This window comes from Asparagus officinalis, chromosome 5, assembly GCF_001876935.1.
Source record: "Asparagus officinalis chromosome 5, Aspof.V1, whole genome shotgun sequence".
In the NCBI taxonomy this organism is placed as follows: domain Eukaryota; kingdom Viridiplantae; phylum Streptophyta; class Magnoliopsida; order Asparagales; family Asparagaceae; genus Asparagus; species Asparagus officinalis.
The window spans coordinates 129,441,390-129,462,709 of record NC_033798.1 but is presented as its reverse complement, the minus strand read 5'-3'; the positions used below and the strand labels follow the sequence as shown (position 1 = coordinate 129,462,709).

General features: G+C 34.5%; 2 protein-coding genes and 1 non-coding gene across 4 annotated transcripts; 2 read left to right on the top strand and 1 right to left on the bottom strand.

The window, feature by feature from the left end:
* TRNAR-UCU lies at positions 767-839 on the bottom strand. The gene has a single exon. It is a non-coding gene; the product is annotated as a tRNA-Arg (tRNA).
* On the top strand, positions 932-11,740 carry LOC109841325 (protein ROOT INITIATION DEFECTIVE 3). 2 transcript variants are annotated; one of them, XM_020410259.1, is made up of 8 exons: positions 932-1,186; positions 1,296-1,409; positions 2,126-2,259; positions 2,353-2,500; positions 3,276-3,475; positions 5,711-5,838; positions 6,743-6,996; positions 11,650-11,740. In XM_020410259.1, the coding sequence occupies exons 1-8, from the start codon at positions 980-982 to the stop codon at positions 11,653-11,655; spliced, it is 1,191 nt and encodes a 396-aa protein (XP_020265848.1). In that variant the 5' UTR covers positions 932-979; the 3' UTR covers positions 11,656-11,740. The 2 variants fall into 2 exon arrangements, with proteins under 2 accessions (XP_020265848.1, XP_020265847.1); XM_020410258.1 differs by lacking the exon at positions 11,650-11,740 and adding an exon at positions 11,461-11,502.
* On the top strand, positions 17,167-20,607 carry LOC109842618 (CASP-like protein 2C1). Its single transcript, XM_020411470.1, has 4 exons — positions 17,167-17,229; positions 18,102-18,199; positions 19,551-19,689; positions 20,189-20,607. Exons 1-4 carry the CDS (start codon positions 17,167-17,169, stop codon positions 20,423-20,425), a joined length of 537 nt encoding a protein of 178 aa, XP_020267059.1. The 3' UTR covers positions 20,426-20,607.

Below are 21,320 nucleotides of genomic sequence, written 5' to 3'. Positions count from 1 at the left end.
TAACAAATATGTACCGAATAACTTTCAAAGATTACCTAAACCCTATCAATGAATATTTGCAAATAGCTTTCGGATATTCGAATACTCTCCGAAGTGAATTCGAATATTGATTTCCTATTCGTTTAGAATTTGAATATGAATTCAAATAGTCGAAATGGAACGCGCGCGCGCACACATATATAGGTTCATACGCTCTTCAAATACGTTTAGCTATCTTAGTTTTGAGTGATAGTCAGATTGTGACTACATACCTCTAAGTCAGATTCCAAGCTTATAAGAGCATCTCCAACAGCTTCCCCAAAATTTTCTCCAAAATGGAGAAACAAAAGTTATATTCTCCAAATTATTTTTGCTCCAACTCCAACAGCTTCCCCATTTTGAAAAATCGCATTTATTACAATAATAAAGCTCTCCCCAAAAAATTTGGAGAATGCTGCAGATTTGGGGAAGGCTCCCTATTTTTTCTCCTCCTTCCCTATTTTGGGGAATGAGATGGGGAATCTGTTGGACAAAAAAAAAGCTCTATATTCTTCAAATTTGAGTATTTCAAGAAGATGAGGAAGCTGTTGGAGATGCTCTAACAAGTCGTGCTTGCGTGATATAATATAGCTCTTTCTTTGAATGGGAAAAAAATATTCTCCTAGGAAAATAAGGTTAAAAAACTTTAAAAAATAAAAACACCTCTAAATCAGGCTAGAAAAACAGTGCGTGCTAGGAAAACAACAATAAAAAAATGTTATACAAAGGGATACGAGCAATAGTTGCACACGCCCGGTGGGACTCGAACCCACAGTCGCCTGATTAGAAGTCAGACGCCTTATCCATTAGGCCACGGGCGCTGGATAACATACGAGCCCACATTTATTTAGTGTACATTTATTAAAAAAAAAACCCTAAAACAACACCCAAAACCCTCATAAACCCCTGATGATCTTCCTCATCCTCTTAAATTCTCCCGCCTCCAAACCCTAAAAATCAAATGGAGCTTCTCGTCGCGTCCTCATCCGTCGACTCCACTATCGGATCCTGGGACCTTCGATCTGGATCCGAACAGCTCCGATACCGCTCCTCCGCCTCCCCTCCTCACGGCCTCCTCTCCGTTTCCCGCCGTTTCCTCGCCTCCTCTCAAATCCGCGACTCCCCCAAATCCTCATCCTCTCAGATTCTCTTTTGGTCTTGGGACAAGGTATTGACGAAATAGAGATCAAGTCGTCTTTTTTTTTATTAATTTGATTGCCCGTATAGCTTAAAGTTATATCTTTTGTTTGATTTGATTTGTAATTGGTTGTTTTTAGCCCCAAATTGAGGTCAGAAGTTTTCCAGCTGAGCCTATTGGGCCGATTGTGTCGAATTCTGATGGGGCTTATATCGTTGGTGGTGGCTCTTCTGGTTCCATTTATTTATGGGAGGTAATTTTCTTAAGAACATTTTTGTGAGTTGATCATTGTGCAATGTGTAGGTAATTATAGGGGTTTTAAGTGTTTTAGGGTTTTAGTCAGTGTGGGAGCTTGTGTCAAGCTATGCTTTTGTTTGTCATATACTATTCTTTGTTCTTTTCCCTTCACTAAGGAAACCCACTTGTCAAAAAGTCTTCTTTTTCTGGTCTTCTTATTTAGCTTCGTGTTAATGGTAAAAACTGTAGACTGAATTGTATTGGTGCTTAGGGAAATTTGTGGAGAAGAAAAGGACAGGTTACTTATGATTATTGTTTAATACAACAAAGGAGCAGAAAGCATGGAGTTGAAAGAATTTCAAGAAGAATGTTGTAAAAGAATTTTTTTTTCAAGTGAAATCTGTTTTGATTGTTGAGATTCGAAAATTCAGATTTGGAAAATGCATGTATTTTTCGCATGCTTCTTGTATCTGAGAATAGAGCTATATGAAAATTTTAGTACCAACTTCAACGGATGGCTCATTTCAGTGTTTAAGTTTTTTATTTGTTTGGCACGTAGTATCAAACATTCGGTAAATATTATCTAGGAGAAAGGTTTATTGTTTTGATTGCATGTTGTTTTAATTGGAATTTTATGTGAAGACAGTGATATCTTACTTTCTGTAACACCTCAGCTTTGCACAAAATTTCCCCCCCTTTATCATAACAACCATGGCTATTTCTTTAAACCAGGTGGCAAGTGGCAAGCTGCTGAACAAGTGGCACGCTCACTACAGATCTGTCACTTGCCTTACATTGTCTGATGACGAGTCTCTATTGATATCTGGATCGGAGGATGGATGTGTCAGAGTGTGGTCACTTTTGATGTATGTGACATTCTTTTTCTTCTGTTATGTTAAATCTTATTATTATTTCTATACTATTCAGTTTATGTTGTTACTGTTACATTGGTGTAACAGGATGTTCGATGACATGGGGAAGGAAGCTGCAAGGAATCTCTACAAATATAGTTTCTCAGAACACAGTTTACGTGTTACTGATGTTGTTTGTGGTCATGGACTTTGCAACTCTATCATTATCTCATCTTCTGAGGACCGTACCTGTAAGGTTCGCTATTTATGATTGTACTTATTAACTAAAGATTGATAATTGGTAACAGTAGTTATGACATAATTTGCAGTTATTGACCTACAACTTCCTTACTCTTATTTCTGAGATGATGCACTTTGTGATTATACCTTTATGTATTCTAAAATTTCACATCAATATGTTGAATGAAAATATTTGTACAATCTTATATGCTATTGGTTATATGAATCGACTATTTTTTTTCCTTTCTCCAACTCTTTAGACTGTTCATGTATTATTATCATTGTTATTATTCATCACCATGAAAACCTTAGTTTTCTTTTGACTAATTCTTTTCCAAATGCTGTCTTGCCTCATTTAATCATCAGATGTTCTTCTATAGTTCATGATCTCTTCTGAGGCCAAGTACCATGTTCTTCATTACTTCATGATTTATTCTGAAGCCAAGTGCTTTTGCTGTATGTAATGAAGTCCACTTTTTCTTTGGTAATGCTATTACATTCTTTTGCACGTGCCTTACATGGTGTCTGTTTTCTTCTGATGCTAATTAATTTCCAATAATTCCTGTATTATTTTTTTAATAGCCATAGAATACATCCATTTATCTTCGTTGACATGTATGTCCGGAATCTATCATATCATACTTCTGATGCCTTCAACAAATCAAAGGATAATAGTGAGATGTGAGAAATTACTAAATCTATAGTGTGTGGTGTAGATGTTAGGATTCTTATTTTCCTTGTTGTTAATGAGTTGTTTAATATTTTGTTTCATTCTTTTGTTGGATGTTTAGATTTGGAGCTTATCTGAAGGTATATTATTGAGGAATATTGTGTTTCCTTCCGTAATCGATGCAATTGCAATGGACCCTGGAGAGCATGCATTTTATGCTGGTGGTAGAGATGGCAGGATATATATTGCTGCACTTAATGCTGAACCTGATCCTGACAACCGTTATGGAATGTACATCATTGGATCCTTATCTGACCAAAGGTTAGTCATCTTCTTGACTTACATTGTGTTCCAAATATGTTGCATCAGTCACTTCTACGTATCCTTTTATATGTAATATGCACATGTTACCTTTTGTTACTTTGCAGATACGATGACTTAAGTGTGTACTGATATTTTTTCAGGCTGCTGCTGTGGATAATTCAAACATATAAGCTATCCATAGTACATAAGTCACATTGGTACTGTGTTTCCATAAATATCATAATGCATTTATAGGTTATCATATGAATGCACAATCTATGTGGTTGATCTTGTTACTTCTTCAATTAGATATAGTCAAAAACACCATCATGTGATTCGTGTTGCATACTTGGATATTATGTGGCGCCAGGACTGCTTCATGACTTAAAGCACAAGTTTCGATTTAAGATAAGTATGTACTGAAGAAACAGAATAACTAACAGAAATGAGAAAAGTTCAAAATTGAGATTGAACAAAAAATTAGACTTTTCGGAACAGTCTCATTACAATTCTTTTAGCCTAAATATACACTTAGGTGTTATTGGCTTTCTCGGAAAACTTGCTGCATTAGCATTGACATAAAAAGCCAGAGGGAAAGAAGTCTATGTAAGGAAAGATGTTTGATCGAGTGACCTTATATGAAAAAGTTAAGTATTATCACTCCATGTGAGCAGAAGTTTTGATTTAAGATTCGCACGTACTGAAGAAACAGAATAACTAACAGAAATGAGAAAAGTCCCTCAAATTGAGATTGAACAAAAAATTAGACTTTTCAGAACAGTCTCATTACAATTCTTTTAGCCTAAATATACACTTAGGTGTTATTGGTTTTCTCGGAAAACTTGCTGCATTAGCATTGACATAAAAAACCAGAGGGCGAGAAGTCTATGTAAGGAAAGATGTTTGATCGAGTGACCTTATATGAAAAAGTTAAGTATTTTCACTCCATGTGAGCAGAAGTTTTGATTTAAGATTCGCACGTACTGAAGAAACAGAATAACTAACAGAAACGAGAAAAGTCCCTCAAATTGAGATTGAACAAAAAATTAGACTTTTCAGAACAGTCTCATTACAATTCTCTTAGCCTGAATATACACTTTGGTGTTATTGGATTTCTCCGAAAACTTGCTGCATTAGCATTGACATAAAAAACCAGAGGGCAAGAAGTCTATGTAAGGAAAGATTTTTGATCGACTGACCTTGTATGAAAAAGTTAAGTATTATCACTCCGTGTAAGCACACATGATATTCCAGACTGTACACCTGCTTGTTAATTCTTTTGTGATATTGGTATCTTTTCCTCCCCTGCAAACTCCATTCTGTTTCGTCATGGTAAGTGGCTTAGGTCATTTCATTTGCATTTACATTTTGTTCACTTAATATAAATTCAAGTCCAAGGATGAGAAATTTTCTATTTGGAATTTCGTATGACTATTAACACTTTATATGTCAGGCAATTCATAGCAACTAAAAGTATTTCAAACATGAAAAACATTTTATACTAGAAATGTATTCACCTTTGAGGCTAGCATAAGAAACAACTATAAAACCATATTGATCCTTTATCCAATCATTTGCATCAGCAAATTGAATTTGTTTTCTCCTGTAAGGTGCATATCCCTCTTAAAATAGTTGCTATCCTGTCTAGTGGCACACAGATTCAGTTGGACTAGAATTTGACTGTGAAAAAGTGGTATATTGGATTTTTATTTAGATTCAGTAAGAAGAAAAAAGATTTGAGGGTTAACATCCTTATGTTGGCTTTCACGTTGGATAAAGTTCACACCTAGAGTTTTGCAACCTCATTCACCAATACTTGGTTTTTGAAATCAAATTATCATAATTTTCAACTAAAGAAAATAATACAAGGATCACTTATGAACATTTCTAGATAGACGATCCAAAATTTGCATGGAAGTAGAATTCCTAGTCATAACTAAACTAAAATTCTAAAAATAAAATAAAAATCCCAATATCTCGTCTTATAAAGAAAGGACTACGTAAGAAAATTGAAATACTGATAAAGCAACTGTAATAACAACCAAGCTAAAATTTCAATCATAACTAAACAAACATAAGCTTGGACTCTTATCTAAGACTAATCAAATTTAGAAGATACTTTCCATTTTTCAGAGACTTCAACCCTCTAGAAGAAAGTTTTGAAGATCTAATCTACTGCAAATTTGTACATTTTCTGGATTCTCCCTTTATTTGGTCTATAATTAATTTGTTTTAAAATGTTGTTTTCTCCAGCAAAGCTGTGACTTGCCTAACATTTAGCACGGATGGAGTTACTCTGGTTTCTGGATCAGAGGATGGTATGGTTCGGGTTTGGGATACTAAAAGTCAGCATGTTAGTCGTGTACTTAAGCATGGGAAAGGTACATGTGACATGGGTTAATGATCTCTTCTGTTATTATATATGAAAATATCCTATAGTTCCTTTATACATATGGTTCGTCAATAGAAATTTTATTGCATTTTCCTTTTAGGTAATTGAGCCTGATGTTTGATCCATGTGTTTTCCTGTTCTATGATTTGATGATCACAGCTGTAGTTCATCCCTTATACATGGAGTTCCTACATTGTTTTTAGGTTTGCGGTTGATAACTTCTCTAGATTTATATCTCAAGTAATTCTTAATGCATGTTTTCTCAACGTTCAGAACTTTTAGAAAACTCTAAATTTTGTTCTAAATTTATACGTCAAGTAATTCTTAATGCATGTTTTCTCAACATTCAGAACTTCTAAATTTTGTTCTAGTCTTTTTACCATTAGGTCCATTACCTAACTTTTGACTTGATAATACTGATATTTTTAACATGTTAAGTACTTTGCTTGGAGATTATATATACTAAAATTATTGTTCATCTGGGCTCAACAGGATTTAAAAAATATGTAAGCTTGCTGTTGTCATAAATTGTGAGATTGATGAGGTGGTTTCTTTAAATTCAAAGCACTACATCCTTAAGCACTCTGGATTTTAACAATGGCTTGTGCATTTGGTGTTCAATGACATTATCTCAGTGTTTAGCACATTTTAGGTAATTGCATCTTGATCTCTGATGATTTGTTCACTCGCAAGTTTTTACATTTGATCCTTATTTTATTTGAGTCTCTGATAGATAGCCCTTCTGGAACTTTTCACATGTATGTTTTAGAACCTAAAGTTTTGGTGACATATATGGTACTGCAAAAACTGCACTCTTTATTTTTCTTGCCCGAACATTTTCTTAGAAAGTAACAAGCTAATTGTGGAAATTTTGACCCATAAATTTTCTACAGGTCCTGTCAGTAATGTCCTCATAGTTAGGCAACCTCTCCGCTCAGGTCCTCAAGGATTTGGAAATTCCCAAGTATCCATGTCTAGAAAGCGATCGAATTTGTCACTGCCACCACCTTTGGAGAAGTATATAAAGACATCAGATGCAGAAGCTGGAAATAAATCTTTAGCTGTTCTTCACCCATCTTGGCAGGATTCGCATGATAGCCAATATTGCAGCTCCTATATCATGGAGAGTCAAATCAAGGACCTTCAGGTTTTTTTCTTTGCGAGATTGTTTTTTATATGCTCTTTTAATCAACTAATCTTTTTTTACAAACATCTGTTCTCTCCTGCAGATTATGGCATTTATTTCTGTTTGTTCAATCATGCTGTCTTTCTAAACTTGTTGCTTCTTCTGGAGCTTTCATGTTCTTGCACTGCATTATGTTATCAGTCATGAAGTATAGGGTATTGTTTCATTTACTTACAAAAAGTGTAGAGTGCGCCAAATATCCATATTATATATTTTATTTAATATTATGATAATTAATGGAAGAGATTTGCAATCAAGCAAATCTTGAATGATCCAGTGAAGGGACGTCAATAACTTAGAAGCTTGTCTGTCTTAAGTCTATGTCCCAAATCCATATCAAACATAACTGATAGAGTGCTTCATTCTCATCCTCCATGTTTTTCTTATTCAGGCTAAGAACCAAACATCAGCAAATTATAATACATGTGACGAAACCCTTCCATGATAGAAAAACCTAGAAGTCTGAATACCACTAGTACTTTCGAATATTCATGCAAGACTGCAACACAATCAATTCTTTGCAATATAAGAGCTTTTAATGGCCTTTGGTCGCTTCCCATTTGACAGACTAAAAACTTGCCTTCTATGTCACAGTAATCATGCACAACTTCTAGTTCAACTTTGATCATTCCTACCAACTTTAATTATTCCTACCGTAATATTTTGCGATGTTTTATAAAAATTTTCTGTTTGACAGACTCATCTACAAGATGTAGATAAATTAGTATATATGCTACAACTTCACAAGTAATGTACACAAAGATAAACAAATGGCCCCATCTGAGACATATTGCATTGATTAATGGCTTATTAGATACATTAATTATCGTCTCTTCACAGTTTGCAAGCAAAGGCTGTAAAGATGGCAGGAACACGGTTGTGGACTTTTTGCGTGATAGGATAAAATTGTATCTCACTCTCTCTCTCTCCTAAGGCAGAAAAAAGTCTATTCTGCAGAAAGTGGTAATGACTTGAGGGAAAATGGTTTTTTTTTTTAGAAAAAGGATGGATTACCACGAAGGTAATCCAGCCAGCTAATTAACAAAAAAGGTTGTTACAGAAGAAATATACACACCCCAAACCAAGAGTGTGTATTAACGTTCATAGTCAAGATTACAAAGCAAAAGTATAACCCAGCACAACTCTGTACATAACCATAGATCTTTCCCACAAGAAGAAGACCATAACCAAAAACCAAATGCTAAGAGCTTCACAACTAACCAAAGTTTTAAAAAACAGCCACTAGACAACCTCAAAACAAAGCCTGAATTGAATGTAAATCATTCTAGCTGGATCACCTCATCCCCCAGATCTCTGTTCTCTCTTCTATCTGCACCAACAGCTTGCATTCTATCCGCACTCCTTTTCCTCCTTTCTTGCAATTTGATAGCCCGAGCAGAGATATTTTTAGAACCTAGCCAAAATGATGAAAATGTCATAATTTTGTTCAAAAGCTCAAGAGATCTTTTTCTTTTATTAAAAAAAGTCTATCATTTCGTTCCTGCCATACACACCAAACAAAAGAACAAATGAAGACATCTCTTTTTATTTTGCCATTATCAATTTCTCTTGCTTCCAAATTATGCTACACCTCTTTCAAAGAATTCCAACTAAAATCATCCTCAATCTTCAATTTGAATTGAATTGATCTCCATATAGAGTAAACAAACTCACACTTAATGAATAAATGTGTATGACTTTCTTCCAAATTTGAACATAAACAACATATTTTTTCTAATTGTATTCCTTTTTTTTCCAACACATCTTTTGTGTTCAAACCATGCCTGAAAGCCAACCAGACTAGAAATTTTACTTTCAAAGGAATAGGCAACTTCCATATATTTGCACAATCATACCTCAGTCCTCCATCAATTAAAAAAAGATAATAAGATTTCACTGTGAAACCCCCTTTCGATTCCCACAACCATTTTCTTTTATCCTCTTTTTCCTCTAAACATATGGAATTAAGTAAATTCATTAAAGAGAAATACCGTGACACTAAAGTCCCGGTTAATTGTCTTTTAAACTGCAAATCTCATCTCCAGACATCATTTTCTTTCTTTCTCATACTACTCACAGTAGCAAAAGGAGAAGATGTGTTAACAAATAAGGACGGATATATGGCTGCAAGAGTATGTGAATCTAACCATTTATCAAGCCAAAATAAAGTTTGATTTCCTTCTCCAACCTCCACTTGAGAACTGCATAGAAAGCTTTCCACATTAGTAAAAAAATTTCTCCAAAAATGAGATAGAAAAACTCTTCTAGAGTAAAAATACTCAGACCAATTTTTTTAAAAATATTTGTAAAAACTAATTTGTTTCCAGAGACTAGGTTTTCCATCAAACCATTTCCAAATCCATTTTTCTAAAAAAGCTTTATTCATAATTCTCAAATTGATAATCCCCAAACCACCACAGTATTTAGGTTTACAAACCTCTTCCCATTTTAACCAAATTAGAATATCCTTTGTGATCCAAAGATCCAATCCACAAAAATCTTCTTCTCATTTTATCAATTTTATCAATAATTCAAGAAGGAAATAAAAAGAAGGAAAGCCAAAAAAGTGGCATAGAGGAAAGGACTGAGTTAACTAAAACTAGTCTACCTCCTCTTGATAATGTCTTTCCTTTTCATAATGCTAATCTCCTCTCTATTTTCTCAATCAAAGGAGACCAATCATCTTTTTTTTAAATTTCCAGGCCTTAAAGGCACACCCAGATAAGTAATAGGAAATTTTTCACATTTACAATTCAACATAGTGGCCAGATTCTGTTGTAAATCTTCATTATTCTCAATAGCTATAAGAACGCTCTTATTAAAATTTATTTTTAAACCTGAAACAAGTTAAAAGCAATATAAAATCAGCTTCAAAGCTGTCAATTGCTCTCTGTTATTCTTGCAAAAAATCAAGGTATCATCTGCATATTGTAGACAAAAAACCTTGTGAGTCATATTAATTGGACCTAATCCTTCAATAAGTTAAGATCCAACTGCTAAAGATAACATTCTTGTAAATGTATTAGCAGCCAGCACAAATAACAAAGGTGAAAGAGGGTCTCCTTGCCTAACACCTCTTTTGGACATAATCCAATTCCCAGGTTTATCATTGATTTTGATAGCTGACATGCCTTTATTTAAGCACATATTTACCCAGTTTATCCATTTTTCACCAAATTTTTTAGCTTTCAACACCTCCAAAATGAAGTTCCAGTCTAACATATCATAGGCTTTTGCAAAGTCCAATTTTAGTAAAATTCCTCCCTTTTTATTATTCTGAAAACAGTCATCTATAATTTCTTGAGCTGCAACTACTCCAAGCAAAAATCTGTTTTTAATAAAACCAGATTGCATTGGATCTATAAGCCACTCAAGCTTAGTATTCAGCCTATTAGTCAAGACCTTAGTAATAATATTGTAAACTACATTTAAAAGACTGATAGGCCTGTAATCATTGACTGTACTAGCTTTAATTTTTTTTTTTTTGAATAAGAACAATATGAGCATAATTAATTCTATTGATTTCTAGTTTTCCTTCATAAAACTCCTCAAAAAGCCTCATAATATCCAATTTCACAACCTCCCAAAAGACTTGGAAAAACAAAGCAGAAAAACCATCAGGACCAGGGGATTTGTCTCCATTCATATCAAAAATGGCTTTATGAACTTCCTCTTCAGAAAAAGCCATCAGGACCAGGGGATTTGTCTCCATTCATATCAAAAATGGCTTTATGAACTTCCTCTTCAGAAAAAGGAATTTCAATATCATTAGGCTCCCAGTCAACTGTAGGGAATAAACAATTCCAATCCAATTGACATCTATTAGGCACATTTTGACCAAAAATCTGTTTATAATGATTTGAAAAAATCTGTGCAATCCCGTTTTCTGAGGTCACTTCAACATCATTATGAAATATTGAAGAAATCAAATTATTCTTTTTCTGCCATTTGTAATTTTATGAAAATATGCTGTATTATTATCTCCTTCCTTAAGCCAATGAGCTTTGGATCTTTGCTTCCACATTTGTTCTTCTTGAACAAGAATCTCATTTAATTGTATAGAAATATCATTTTTTTTAATCAACTCATCATCCTCTAGATCTCTATCCTCTTCTATAACTTCCCATTCTAAGAGATTTTCTAACAAGTCTTTCTTTTTTTGTTTGACACTATAAAATTTTGAATGTACCCATTGTTTGATACATTTTCTCATAAATTTCAATTTACCAACAATGTTTTTAGCAACCGAATCATTCCTGGGAGCACACTTCCACCAAATTGGAACATTTTTCATAAAATCTTCAGATTGCAGCCATATTTTTTTAAATCTGAATATTTCAACTTGCTGTTGATTATCTTCAAAATCAAAGCAAATGAGAGCATGATCTGATAATTGACTACTAAGACCTTGTTGTCTTGATAAAGGAAAAGCATCTTCCCACTCAGAGTTGAAAAAAACTCTGTCAAGTCTAGCCATAGCAGGTGATCTTCTCTTATTTGTCCAAGTAAATTTTCTTCCATGTAAAGGACTATCAATCAATTCCAATTCATTTATAACTTCCTTAAACTCTTCCATTTTTTTTCTATGATTTGTTCTTCCTTTTCTTTCTGCAGAATTAATGGTTACATTGAAGTCTCCCACCACAACCCAAGGGCCTAAAAAGGCATTTTTAACCTCTTTAAGCTCCTGCCAAAAAAGGGCTCTCTCCGTATTACAATGAGGACCATATACAGAAGATATAGTCCATTCAAAACCATTTTTTTTATTTTGTAACTTCACTGTCAGAACAAAATTACCCAAAGCATCTTGAATTTTCGACTTGAGGGAAAATGTTGAGGGCTTCTAAATGAAATATGTGTCAACATCTGCAAAATCAACAAATTTTTTTTCCGCATTGGTAATGACTTGATGATTTTTATTTTTATTTTTTTGAGGATTTTCAAATGAGTTAAATATTTTCAAAGCCTTGTGTAGCATCCTGTGTCAATCCGGCCTCATTTGTTTTTATTTTTTGCCTTTCCAATTCGTTGTCATTTGCTTGGTGATTTATTTATTGATGTTCTATAATCACATGCAAACGAATTAATCACTTGACTCGTTACAACAAGATATATAAAGCTCAGTTCATTCCATTTTAACTTTTATGCATTTTCCTGCCAGCCCAACGAGCCGGCTTCATCCGTGCCTGCCGCGAAATGGAGGTTGGCAAGACTAAGGCAGAATGCAAGAGGATCAGCAACAAATGCGGTCAAGCAATGGACAAGAAAGTTGTATTCAGGACCTGCAAAAAGTGTCTGCGCAATGAGCTTCTAAAGTGAAGTCCCTACTTAGGGACACGGCTGAAGCGGTAACCAATGCCATATTACCTTTTTGTTATCAAATTACTAGTGTTTTATGAACACGAAAGTGTATAATTATTATAGCGAATGTTTATTTCATTCATTAAGAGAAATACTCCGTCGCAACCCACACTAACCCCCCCAACCCCCCACCCCACCCTCCAACCCCAACTTTCTTGGTATGGCTTAGGTTGGAACGCATTCTTAGCTGTGCATAATATTGTATTATGCTGTCGGACATCATGTGCGTTGTCTAATTTGTTGTGTCAGTTATAACACAACTTGGTAGCTATAATATATGTAACCTTCACTTGAGTTATGAGAGTTTGATATCCCTGTGATTTGTTCGTTTATATTTGTGTTGCTGATGGAAAATATAGGGTAAATAATACTAGCGGTCTAAGACAAATGTTATGGGGGCTATGAAATCATGTGACGGTCTTGGAGGAAGCTTGCGATAGGTATCGGTGAGTGAAATTTCACAAGGTTATTGCAGTCCCATTTTCGAAAGTTTGGTCTTAAAAAAGAAGCCCGCATCATATGTTGTTGCTATAATGAAACTAATTTGTCGTTCAAACTGTTTAATTACGTACGTTTATATGGTGCATGCAGACGTAGTTTATTTTGAAGAATCAGTTGCCTAGTTTTTTTTATATACGCATGCATGTATACGCGCGTGTATTTTTTTTGCGGTCTGGACTGTTGGCAACGCAAAAATCTTTATTTTCTTGGACGTGGGCTCGAATCTCCCAACAAATATAGATATTTTCCGAAGAAACCTCACCATTCTAGGCTCGGCGCTGTTTGATTTTCTGCAAGACCAACATTATTGAATTTATATCCAGTCCTTTGGGGGTTCCACTGTATACGTCTCCTTGGGTGGGAAAATGAAAGGTCATGATGAAAATGAAAGGGTAGGATCGGATCTACTTATTAAGAGATATTAGGAGCTTTTTTATGTGAGCAACATGTGCACTAGATTCATACATGAAAATGTCCACACCGTACCGCATCAATGCCGTCGCCTTCACCGATGAATCCCCGCCCACAATTAATACTTCCCGTATTTGGAGCAATAAACATGCTGATCATTTTATCCTCCCATCACAACGGTTGTGGACGCTAACAAGAACACTTGGCTCTTCCTGCTCCACAGGTCGAACGCGTCAAATGCGAAGAAATGAGAAGGCCCGACTTAGCTGGAGGTGGGTAAATTTATATTTTACTGCTGACTCTTGTTCTTCAATGTTGATGGTTAAGATTTCCGTGATGTTCCATTATCTCGCGAACTCTTTAACTACCCGCAGAACTAGGGGCGGAAATGAAACAAATAATTATCAAATAGTTCGATAATTGTTCTAGTAACTATTCGGTCATATTTGATTCGGTAGTTCATTTACCACTAAAATATATTTTACTTTCGAGTTTACTAACGAATAGAATTTAATCAGGTATATGTTTGATTCGTTTGTCTATTAAATATTCGTTTAAACTTTCATCACAGCTTATTATTTGTATTAGTGCACATATGATGTCATATTTTTAAATTCACTTACCATTTCTACTTAACTTTTATATACTGATTTTAAGACTTAAATAATCTTAAATCTATTTTCATATATTAAAATGAAATAAATATAATTTGATATTCGATAAGTATTTGTGAATATTCATGAATATTTATCAATTACCAAGTATTAGAGTCTGCATTCGAATTCGATAATTTTAAATAAATACAAATACGAACATCAAAGTATTCGATTCGATCGTTTACCACCCCTACACAGAGCCATTAGTCAAAATAACCCCTTCCCCCTCGAGAGAGGAAAAAAACAAGGAAAAAACCCCTACCCCACCCGGGCTCCAACATGCCAAAAAAAAACGTGGGTGGGGGATAGTGAACCTGCAGCTAGCTAATCAAGCTGCTTTGTTCTCTTTATAATTAAGCCTTTCAAAGGTTGGGAAGTGGATACAAATGGCTGCTACACTATTTTTTTTTCCCGAAGCCAGCACAATAATAAATAATCGTAAACCTAGAAATATGAGCTTTATTGCTCTCATTGTGCTTTCATGATTGGAGACAAACTGCTCATCACATAATTCTCCATTTCTCCACCTAGAAGATACTTCAATTAAACTATCATTAATTAAGCTTTCATGAATTCTGATATTAATTAAGCTCTCCAAAGAATACCTTATCGGCTTGTCGAGTGCCTGCGTGCAAAATAAATGATCGGTGTACATGTACTGAGATTAAAATTATCTTTAAGAGCTTTGCTACAGGGACCCAAAATATGGGACAATGGTTGTTTCATATGGTTGAGGACTGAGTTGGCATTTCATTTTATATTAATTCATTAAGTGGTTTTGGCTAAACGTAACGTAAGTAATCACAACCCAATTGTATGACATTTATCCGTCTATTTAAGTTTGTGATGTTGATGCGTGAATATTATTGGCAAATCTCTCTCTCTCTCTCTCTCTCTCTCATCGCCCAGGCTTCATGCGTTTGTCACTTGTTTCTATCATGCCAAACTGTAAAGAACTAGTCACATCTATTTGGTGAAACGTTGTTTGCATGCGCTCTGTTTACTGATTTCATTGATTGATAGAAAAATGGATAAATTTACTGATTCTAAATCGATTTGTTCGCAGCGAATATTTCAAAATTCTGTTCCGTTGGGTAATTTTAGCTACTTGTGTCTAAGTTGTTCAACGGAGATATTGCTTTCGGTGTGTTCTATATTTTGGTAATTTGAGCGATCCGTGTCCACGCTGTTCATCGGAGCTATCGGTTGAAACGTTGCTTTCGTGTTTTCTGTATCATTTATTGATTTCATTGATGAGTACGTACGGAAAAATTGATTGATCGACGTAAAAATGATTGACCGTTTATATTGATATCGTACAAATTTATTCATAGCCACTAAGGTAATTATCATAAAATCTCCTTAAAGCAGCTTAGTCGCTTGTTAGAAAAACTCGTAAAGATATTCTTTTTATTTTGATTGCTACGAATGTCAAATTCCAGCAGTGTGAACATCATGCAAAACACCGCATATTTTTTACCGCTACAGTAATTCTGGTTTTAATTGCTACAATATTTTTTTTCTGAATTTCGGTTTTATGTTTGCTACATCAAATACTACTGTAATATTTATTGTAGCATGAATAGTGAATATTGTATTCTGTCATTTGTATGGAGGAGTAGATTTAAAATGGCGTTTTCGGATTTTTTTTTTTTCTCTCAGAATATTTTTCCAATGACACTTTTCTTTTTTCTCAAATCATTGCATAACCCCTCTCCCCCCCTTTTCACATTAAATTCAAGCTACGTCAAAATGACGAAGAGAAAATCGGTGGAAGATCAAGGTAATCTCATCAAAACTTTTGGTTCTCACTCTTCATTTGGTGTATTTTTCTGTTTTCAAGTCGTGAAAAGGAATGCGGAGTACCGTATGAATATGATGGGCCCGGCCCACTTACCGCAAACTCGGGGCCCAGTAAATACGGCCTTCCGATCCGTGATGCTCATCAGGCCACGTAACTAGCTACTCCGGCGGTGATAAAGATCGTGCTCAAAATGTGAACACTGAACGGTGGATTTAGATCCCAAAGTTTTAAAATGGCAAACTGTTAGGTTGGTTGGAAGTAGAGCTACAAATATATGAACAGAGCAATCTAAATTATAAATACTTTATTAAATTTATAACATTGTACTTAGTAAAGGTACATATATCGACCTGTATTTTATATAAAAAAAATTTCAACAAATGCTATGGTCAATTTTATGGGAGGAAAAACAGCATTCTTCAAAATAAAAATTCCACATCATAAAAAAAAAAACTTTTTTAACCCAAACAATAAAAGATCTATATGAAAATTCCCTTATATGGAAAAAATTGTATAGCTATAGCCTACTTATTTTCAACCAAACAATAAAATCACATTTGAAAATATATTTTCTACAATAAAATTGCGGAACATTCAAACATCGAATTTGAAGTTGGTTTCATGTAACAAATGTTACCTGCAGCATGCGTTGCTGCAACATTTGCCGCAATTTTTTTTTTTTTTTTTTTTTTTGCGTCGGACAAAATAGCACTCAATTTTACTACCCATCCGAAAATAATCCCATCATCGTTTACCGATTAGATCCTCTATTATCAAGCGTTAGATTGGTCCAGAGTCAAACCGAATGGACAAATCGAATAAAACCGAAAAAATTTGGCTAAATGCCCATATTGGTGTTTTAGTTCAACCTCATTTGCCAAGAAGGTATTTTAAATAAAAAAATCGGCGTTAAGGCATTTTAATTGATTAAAATTACCAATTAGGTCCTTTTTCTCGTCGGCGACCACTTTTCCGGCGAGAACTCGTCACGTGCGTGACACGTGATGACTTAATCTGTATAAATACCCATATTGGTATTTTAATTCAACTCAATTTGCCAAGAAGGTATTTTAAATAAAAAATCGGCGTTAAGGCATTTTAATTGATTAAAATTACCAATTAGGTCTTTTTGCTTGTCGGCGACCACTTTTCCGGCAAGAACTGGTCACGTGCATTTTAATTCAACCGGTTTTCTGACGTGGCAGTGACAGGAAGAATAAGAGTCGATGCATTTTAAAATCCCCCATTTCTAAAATTGGTAAAAAAATTAGCGAAAAATTCGTGGAGAAGTTACCGTATAAATAGAACCTCTTTCTCTTGCATCGATCCATGGCCGCGCCGACGGCAATCTAGTCTGCAATGATCTTCGTCTTCTCACTCTCTTCTCTCCGAATTCCCATGGCGTTTTCTTCTAGAAGTTCCTGGAATCGGGGGTTTTTGCTGCTTCTGTTAGCGGTAAAGGTAAGATAATTGAGTTGAATCTGAGATCTGGAGTGAATGCGTGGAAGTTTGATCTTTGTTTTGAAATTTTTAGGGTTCAGGTTGGTTCGTTTTGGACTTAAATTGTGATTAAGCCACATCAGCAGCTAAAACCGAGCCACATCATCAGCTAAAACACAGATTAAGTCATCACATGCCACACACGTGACGAGTTCTCACCGAAAAAGTGGTCGCCGACGAGAAAAAAGACCTAATTGATAATTTTAATCAATTAAAATGCTTTAATGCCGATTTTTTATTTAAAATACCTTCTTGGCAAATGGGGTTAAATTAAAATACCAATATGGGTATTTATACAGATTAAGTCATCACGTGCCACGCACGTGATGAGTTCTCGCCGGAAAAGTGATCGCCGACGAGAAAAAAGGACCTAATTGGTAATTTTAATCAATTAAAATAACTTAACGCCGATTTTTTTATTTAAAATACCTTCTTGGCAAATAGGGTTGAATTATAATACCAATATGGGTATTTAGCCGAAAAGATTTAGTTCAGTTCTATCCATCTCGGTTCGGTTCGGTTCGGTTCGGTTAAAAGTAACCAAAACCAATCAAACCGACCGTGTTTATTCTGACTGTTAAACATGAACTCAGATTAAGCAGGAGGTTAGTTAATTCATCAGATATATAGCACCCCACATCAATGCCATTAATTTCACACTCTCTCAACTTCCGCCAATAAATATGCATCACTAGAGAAGATACAAACAACAACAACAACATCCATATCATGTTCTCGAGATAGAGAGAGAGAGAGAGAGAGAGAGAGAGAGAGAGGGGGGGGGAGAGAAAACTTCAGAATGGAAAAGATGAGCAGGGTGTTAAGAGCTGAAGTTTTCATCGGCCGCCGTCATCATCCGTTTCGACGCAGAGACGAAGAAAGTCATGTTCATCGAGAGGACAGTTTATGTCAAGGAATTGCCAGCTCTTTGGTACGTCAATTGCTAAAAGTTACAGCTGTAGTTATAGTTGTTTGGTTCAGGGTACCAGTTTTTTTTTTTTTTTAACATTTTGTAAGGAATGACTTCATTGCAGCTAGGGATGGAAACAAACCAAACAATTAACAAATAGTTTGTTAATTATTTGACTAACTATTCGGTTGTATTCAATCTGGTATATCGAACAAATAATATTTAGTATTCCAGTTCATTAAGGAGTAAAATTTAACCAGGGGTATATTCGATTCGTCTGCTTACCGATCAAATATTCGCTTATAATTTGTATCATTACACGTGATTTTATATTTTTAACCTATTTATATTTTTTACTTAAGTTATATATACTAATTTTGAGAAAGATAAACAATCTTAAATTAGTTTTCTAATGAAATATTTATACTAAAAATATATATACATCATAACTATAAAGAAATAATTTTCATTTATAAATTTAAATACTATTTCAAATTAAATTCTTTAGCAGAATGAATATGCTTTAACATTTGATAAACATTCATGAATATTAATAAAATATTGAGCATTCAAGTTCGAATTTGAAAAATTGCAGACATACATATTGGAATTTGATTTCGAATTCGAACAAATACAAATATGAACATCTCATTATTTGATTCGATTCGTTCGTTTACCAACCCTAATTGCAGCTTGAAATGTGCGTTTTTCCTTGAAAACACATTAAATAGGATCATTCTAACAAAAAATCGTATTAGGTTGCCAATTTATATGTAAACCACTTTTAAATGGATGTTCATTGCAATCAACCGTTGTCCTCACATTTAATTCAAGTTTTCTGGTTTGCTATGATAATTATTTGTTAATTATTGCACTAAAAATCCTTTTAAGAATGATTTATGTATAAATTGACAATCAAAGATGGTTCATACGAAATGACCCAATTTCATGGTTGGTTTATAGGGAATTAATACTCCTTAAAAATGTTATAAATATTGTTCATATCCAAGCAAGTTGTCACTACAATTAGATACCCTTCTTAATTGCAATTGCAAGTATTTTAATCAGTTACGGCTGATCGAAAAGGTTGCGATTGAGATGTAAATCTACATTGGCATACATTGTCGATTTGCAATTGAAGGTGTTTTGCAGTTGTAATTGCATTTATCAATTAGAGTGAAATAAAGAATTGCAACAATATATATGTTCCATTTGCATACAACGGTAGCAACAATTCTCATAGACGCAACAGATCAAATAATCTGTTGACCATCAGAGATTTTAGATTGGACAAAAAAAAAAGGATGAAAGTGATAAATATAGTATTTTTTCGAATAATAATAATAATAATATGGGTTTGTGCAATCATTAGGGTGCTTATAACTGTAGCTTCGGTTGCGGCTGGCTATCATTTTCTCCAATTGTGCCGATGCTTGGCTCTTGCTTGGATCGGACAAAACCTGTGCAAATGTAACAAAATTTTCTCATGGGTTTGCCTATTATTTGATCAAGTAAGTTTTTTTAATTTCCTTCTTCTTCTTCTTCTTCATATTTTTATATTCCTTTTCGAGTATTTGCACTTTGAGTTTCTACTTTTAAATGAGCTAGTGTGCACCCCGCGCAAAACACGTCCTCCATTTTTTTATTTTCGCTACAGTAATTCTAGATTTAAATACAGTTTTTTGCAAATGCTACATTAGTATTTTTAAATGATATAACATCCTGCTTGAGCTACATTAATAATGTTGTAGTAATGTTTTTAAACGTTACAGTGCCGTCTGTGCTACAGTAATACTACTACAGTAATCTACTGTAGCATCAGCGGTGAATCTTAGAAACTACTGCCTGTGCTACAGTAATTTAATTAATTTACTGTAGTATTTACTGTATCGTGAATAGCATGTTGGATCCTCCCTCCCGTTGTTATAGAGGAATGGATAGGACCAACTGTAAATTTAAATAATATAATCAACTGTAATTAAATGCAAACTGCTTTCCATTAATTTGCAGGGGATGAGTTACGCAACGTTTGCAGCGACCCTAGCAGCAGGGCAGGGGGCGTTGATAGCTCTAACGGGGGTGAAGCAATTACAATGGGAGAAGCTGTGTCATTTCTATCCCAGGTTCTGCGTCCAAGGCGCCGTCGGAGTCGCCCTCGGCGGCGTCTCGTCCCTCGTCATGATCCCCGTCGCCTTGATCTCCGCGTACCGCGTCTTCCGTCTTTATCCCTCCCCTAATCGAAATTAAGGGCGTTTGTTTAATTAAAGGCCTCGATTCTAATTACTAATGATAAATAAGTATTATGGGGTATAACAATTCATTTTGGTAAACGAAGTGACAGCTCATATTTAATGTCGTTTGTGTTTCGTTTTAATTATGTGTATCACAAATGCAATAATACAATGAAAAATGTGTTTTTTTTTTCCTTATCTCTTCTTTTAGGCTGTTTGGTTCGTTTTTTAACTCGGTAGAAAAGTTTTACACCGTCTCCACATCAGATTTTTCGTGGCCACGTAGGATATAAGTTTTCCGTCAGTTTTTTCCCATCTTTGGTTCGCTAGGGTTGAAGAAGGAAAACTCTGTGAAAATCGCCGCCACATCAGATTTTTTTCTCTCCACTAATTCCTTCCTCAACCTCGTGAAATCAACGAAAACTACAGCCACGTCGGTTTTTTACCATATAAACAAAAGTTTTTCCTTTTTTTTCCATGCGAACCAAACACAAGAAAATAAATGCATTGTTTTCCAACCATTTTTTTGTGCGAACCAAAGCGAAACAATCTATTTCTTGGAAAAGTTTGGAAAACTCAAAACTTATGTTTTTATATATGGAAAGGATTAAATGAGGTTTCTGAACCAAATTTTTCTTTCCTTTTTTTTATATTATTTTTTGAAATACTCACAGAAACGTAAGTTAACGCCTTATTAATTTTCTTAATACATAAATAATTGATTCTTTTTTTTTTCATATCCAAATTTTGCTTATTGCTTTTTGCCCCCTAGTCCGCTACCCAGATTTTAAGTAACTGCTAAATGACACTTAAATACCCTGTTATTATATCACCTTTACACTTTAATATGTTGTAAAAAGTAGAACATAAATACGCACCTTTTAACATTAGGATATTATGAATGCCATTAA

What these genes read in the sequence shown, in the direction of transcription:
- LOC109841325 (XM_020410258.1), top strand. Translation starts at nt 980, where the DNA reads ATGGAGCTTCTCGTCGCGTCCTCATCCGTCGACTCCACTATCGGATCC. An exon ending in AGAGTGTGGTCACTTTTGAT is followed by an intron (nt 2,260 to 2,352) that starts GTATGTGACATT and finishes TTGGTGTAACAG; the next exon opens with GATGTTCGATGACATGGGGA. An exon ending in CTGAGGACCGTACCTGTAAG is followed by an intron (nt 2,501 to 3,275) that starts GTTCGCTATTTA and finishes TTGGATGTTTAG; the next exon opens with ATTTGGAGCTTATCTGAAGG.
- LOC109842618 (XM_020411470.1), top strand. Translation starts at nt 17,167, where the DNA reads ATGGCGTTTTCTTCTAGAAGTTCCTGGAATCGGGGGTTTTTGCTGCTT. An exon ending in TGCTTCTGTTAGCGGTAAAG is followed by an intron (nt 17,230 to 18,101) that starts GTAAGATAATTG and finishes TAAGAGCTGAAG; the next exon opens with TTTTCATCGGCCGCCGTCAT. An exon ending in TTTGCCTATTATTTGATCAA is followed by an intron (nt 19,690 to 20,188) that starts GTAAGTTTTTTT and finishes ATTAATTTGCAG; the next exon opens with GGGATGAGTTACGCAACGTT.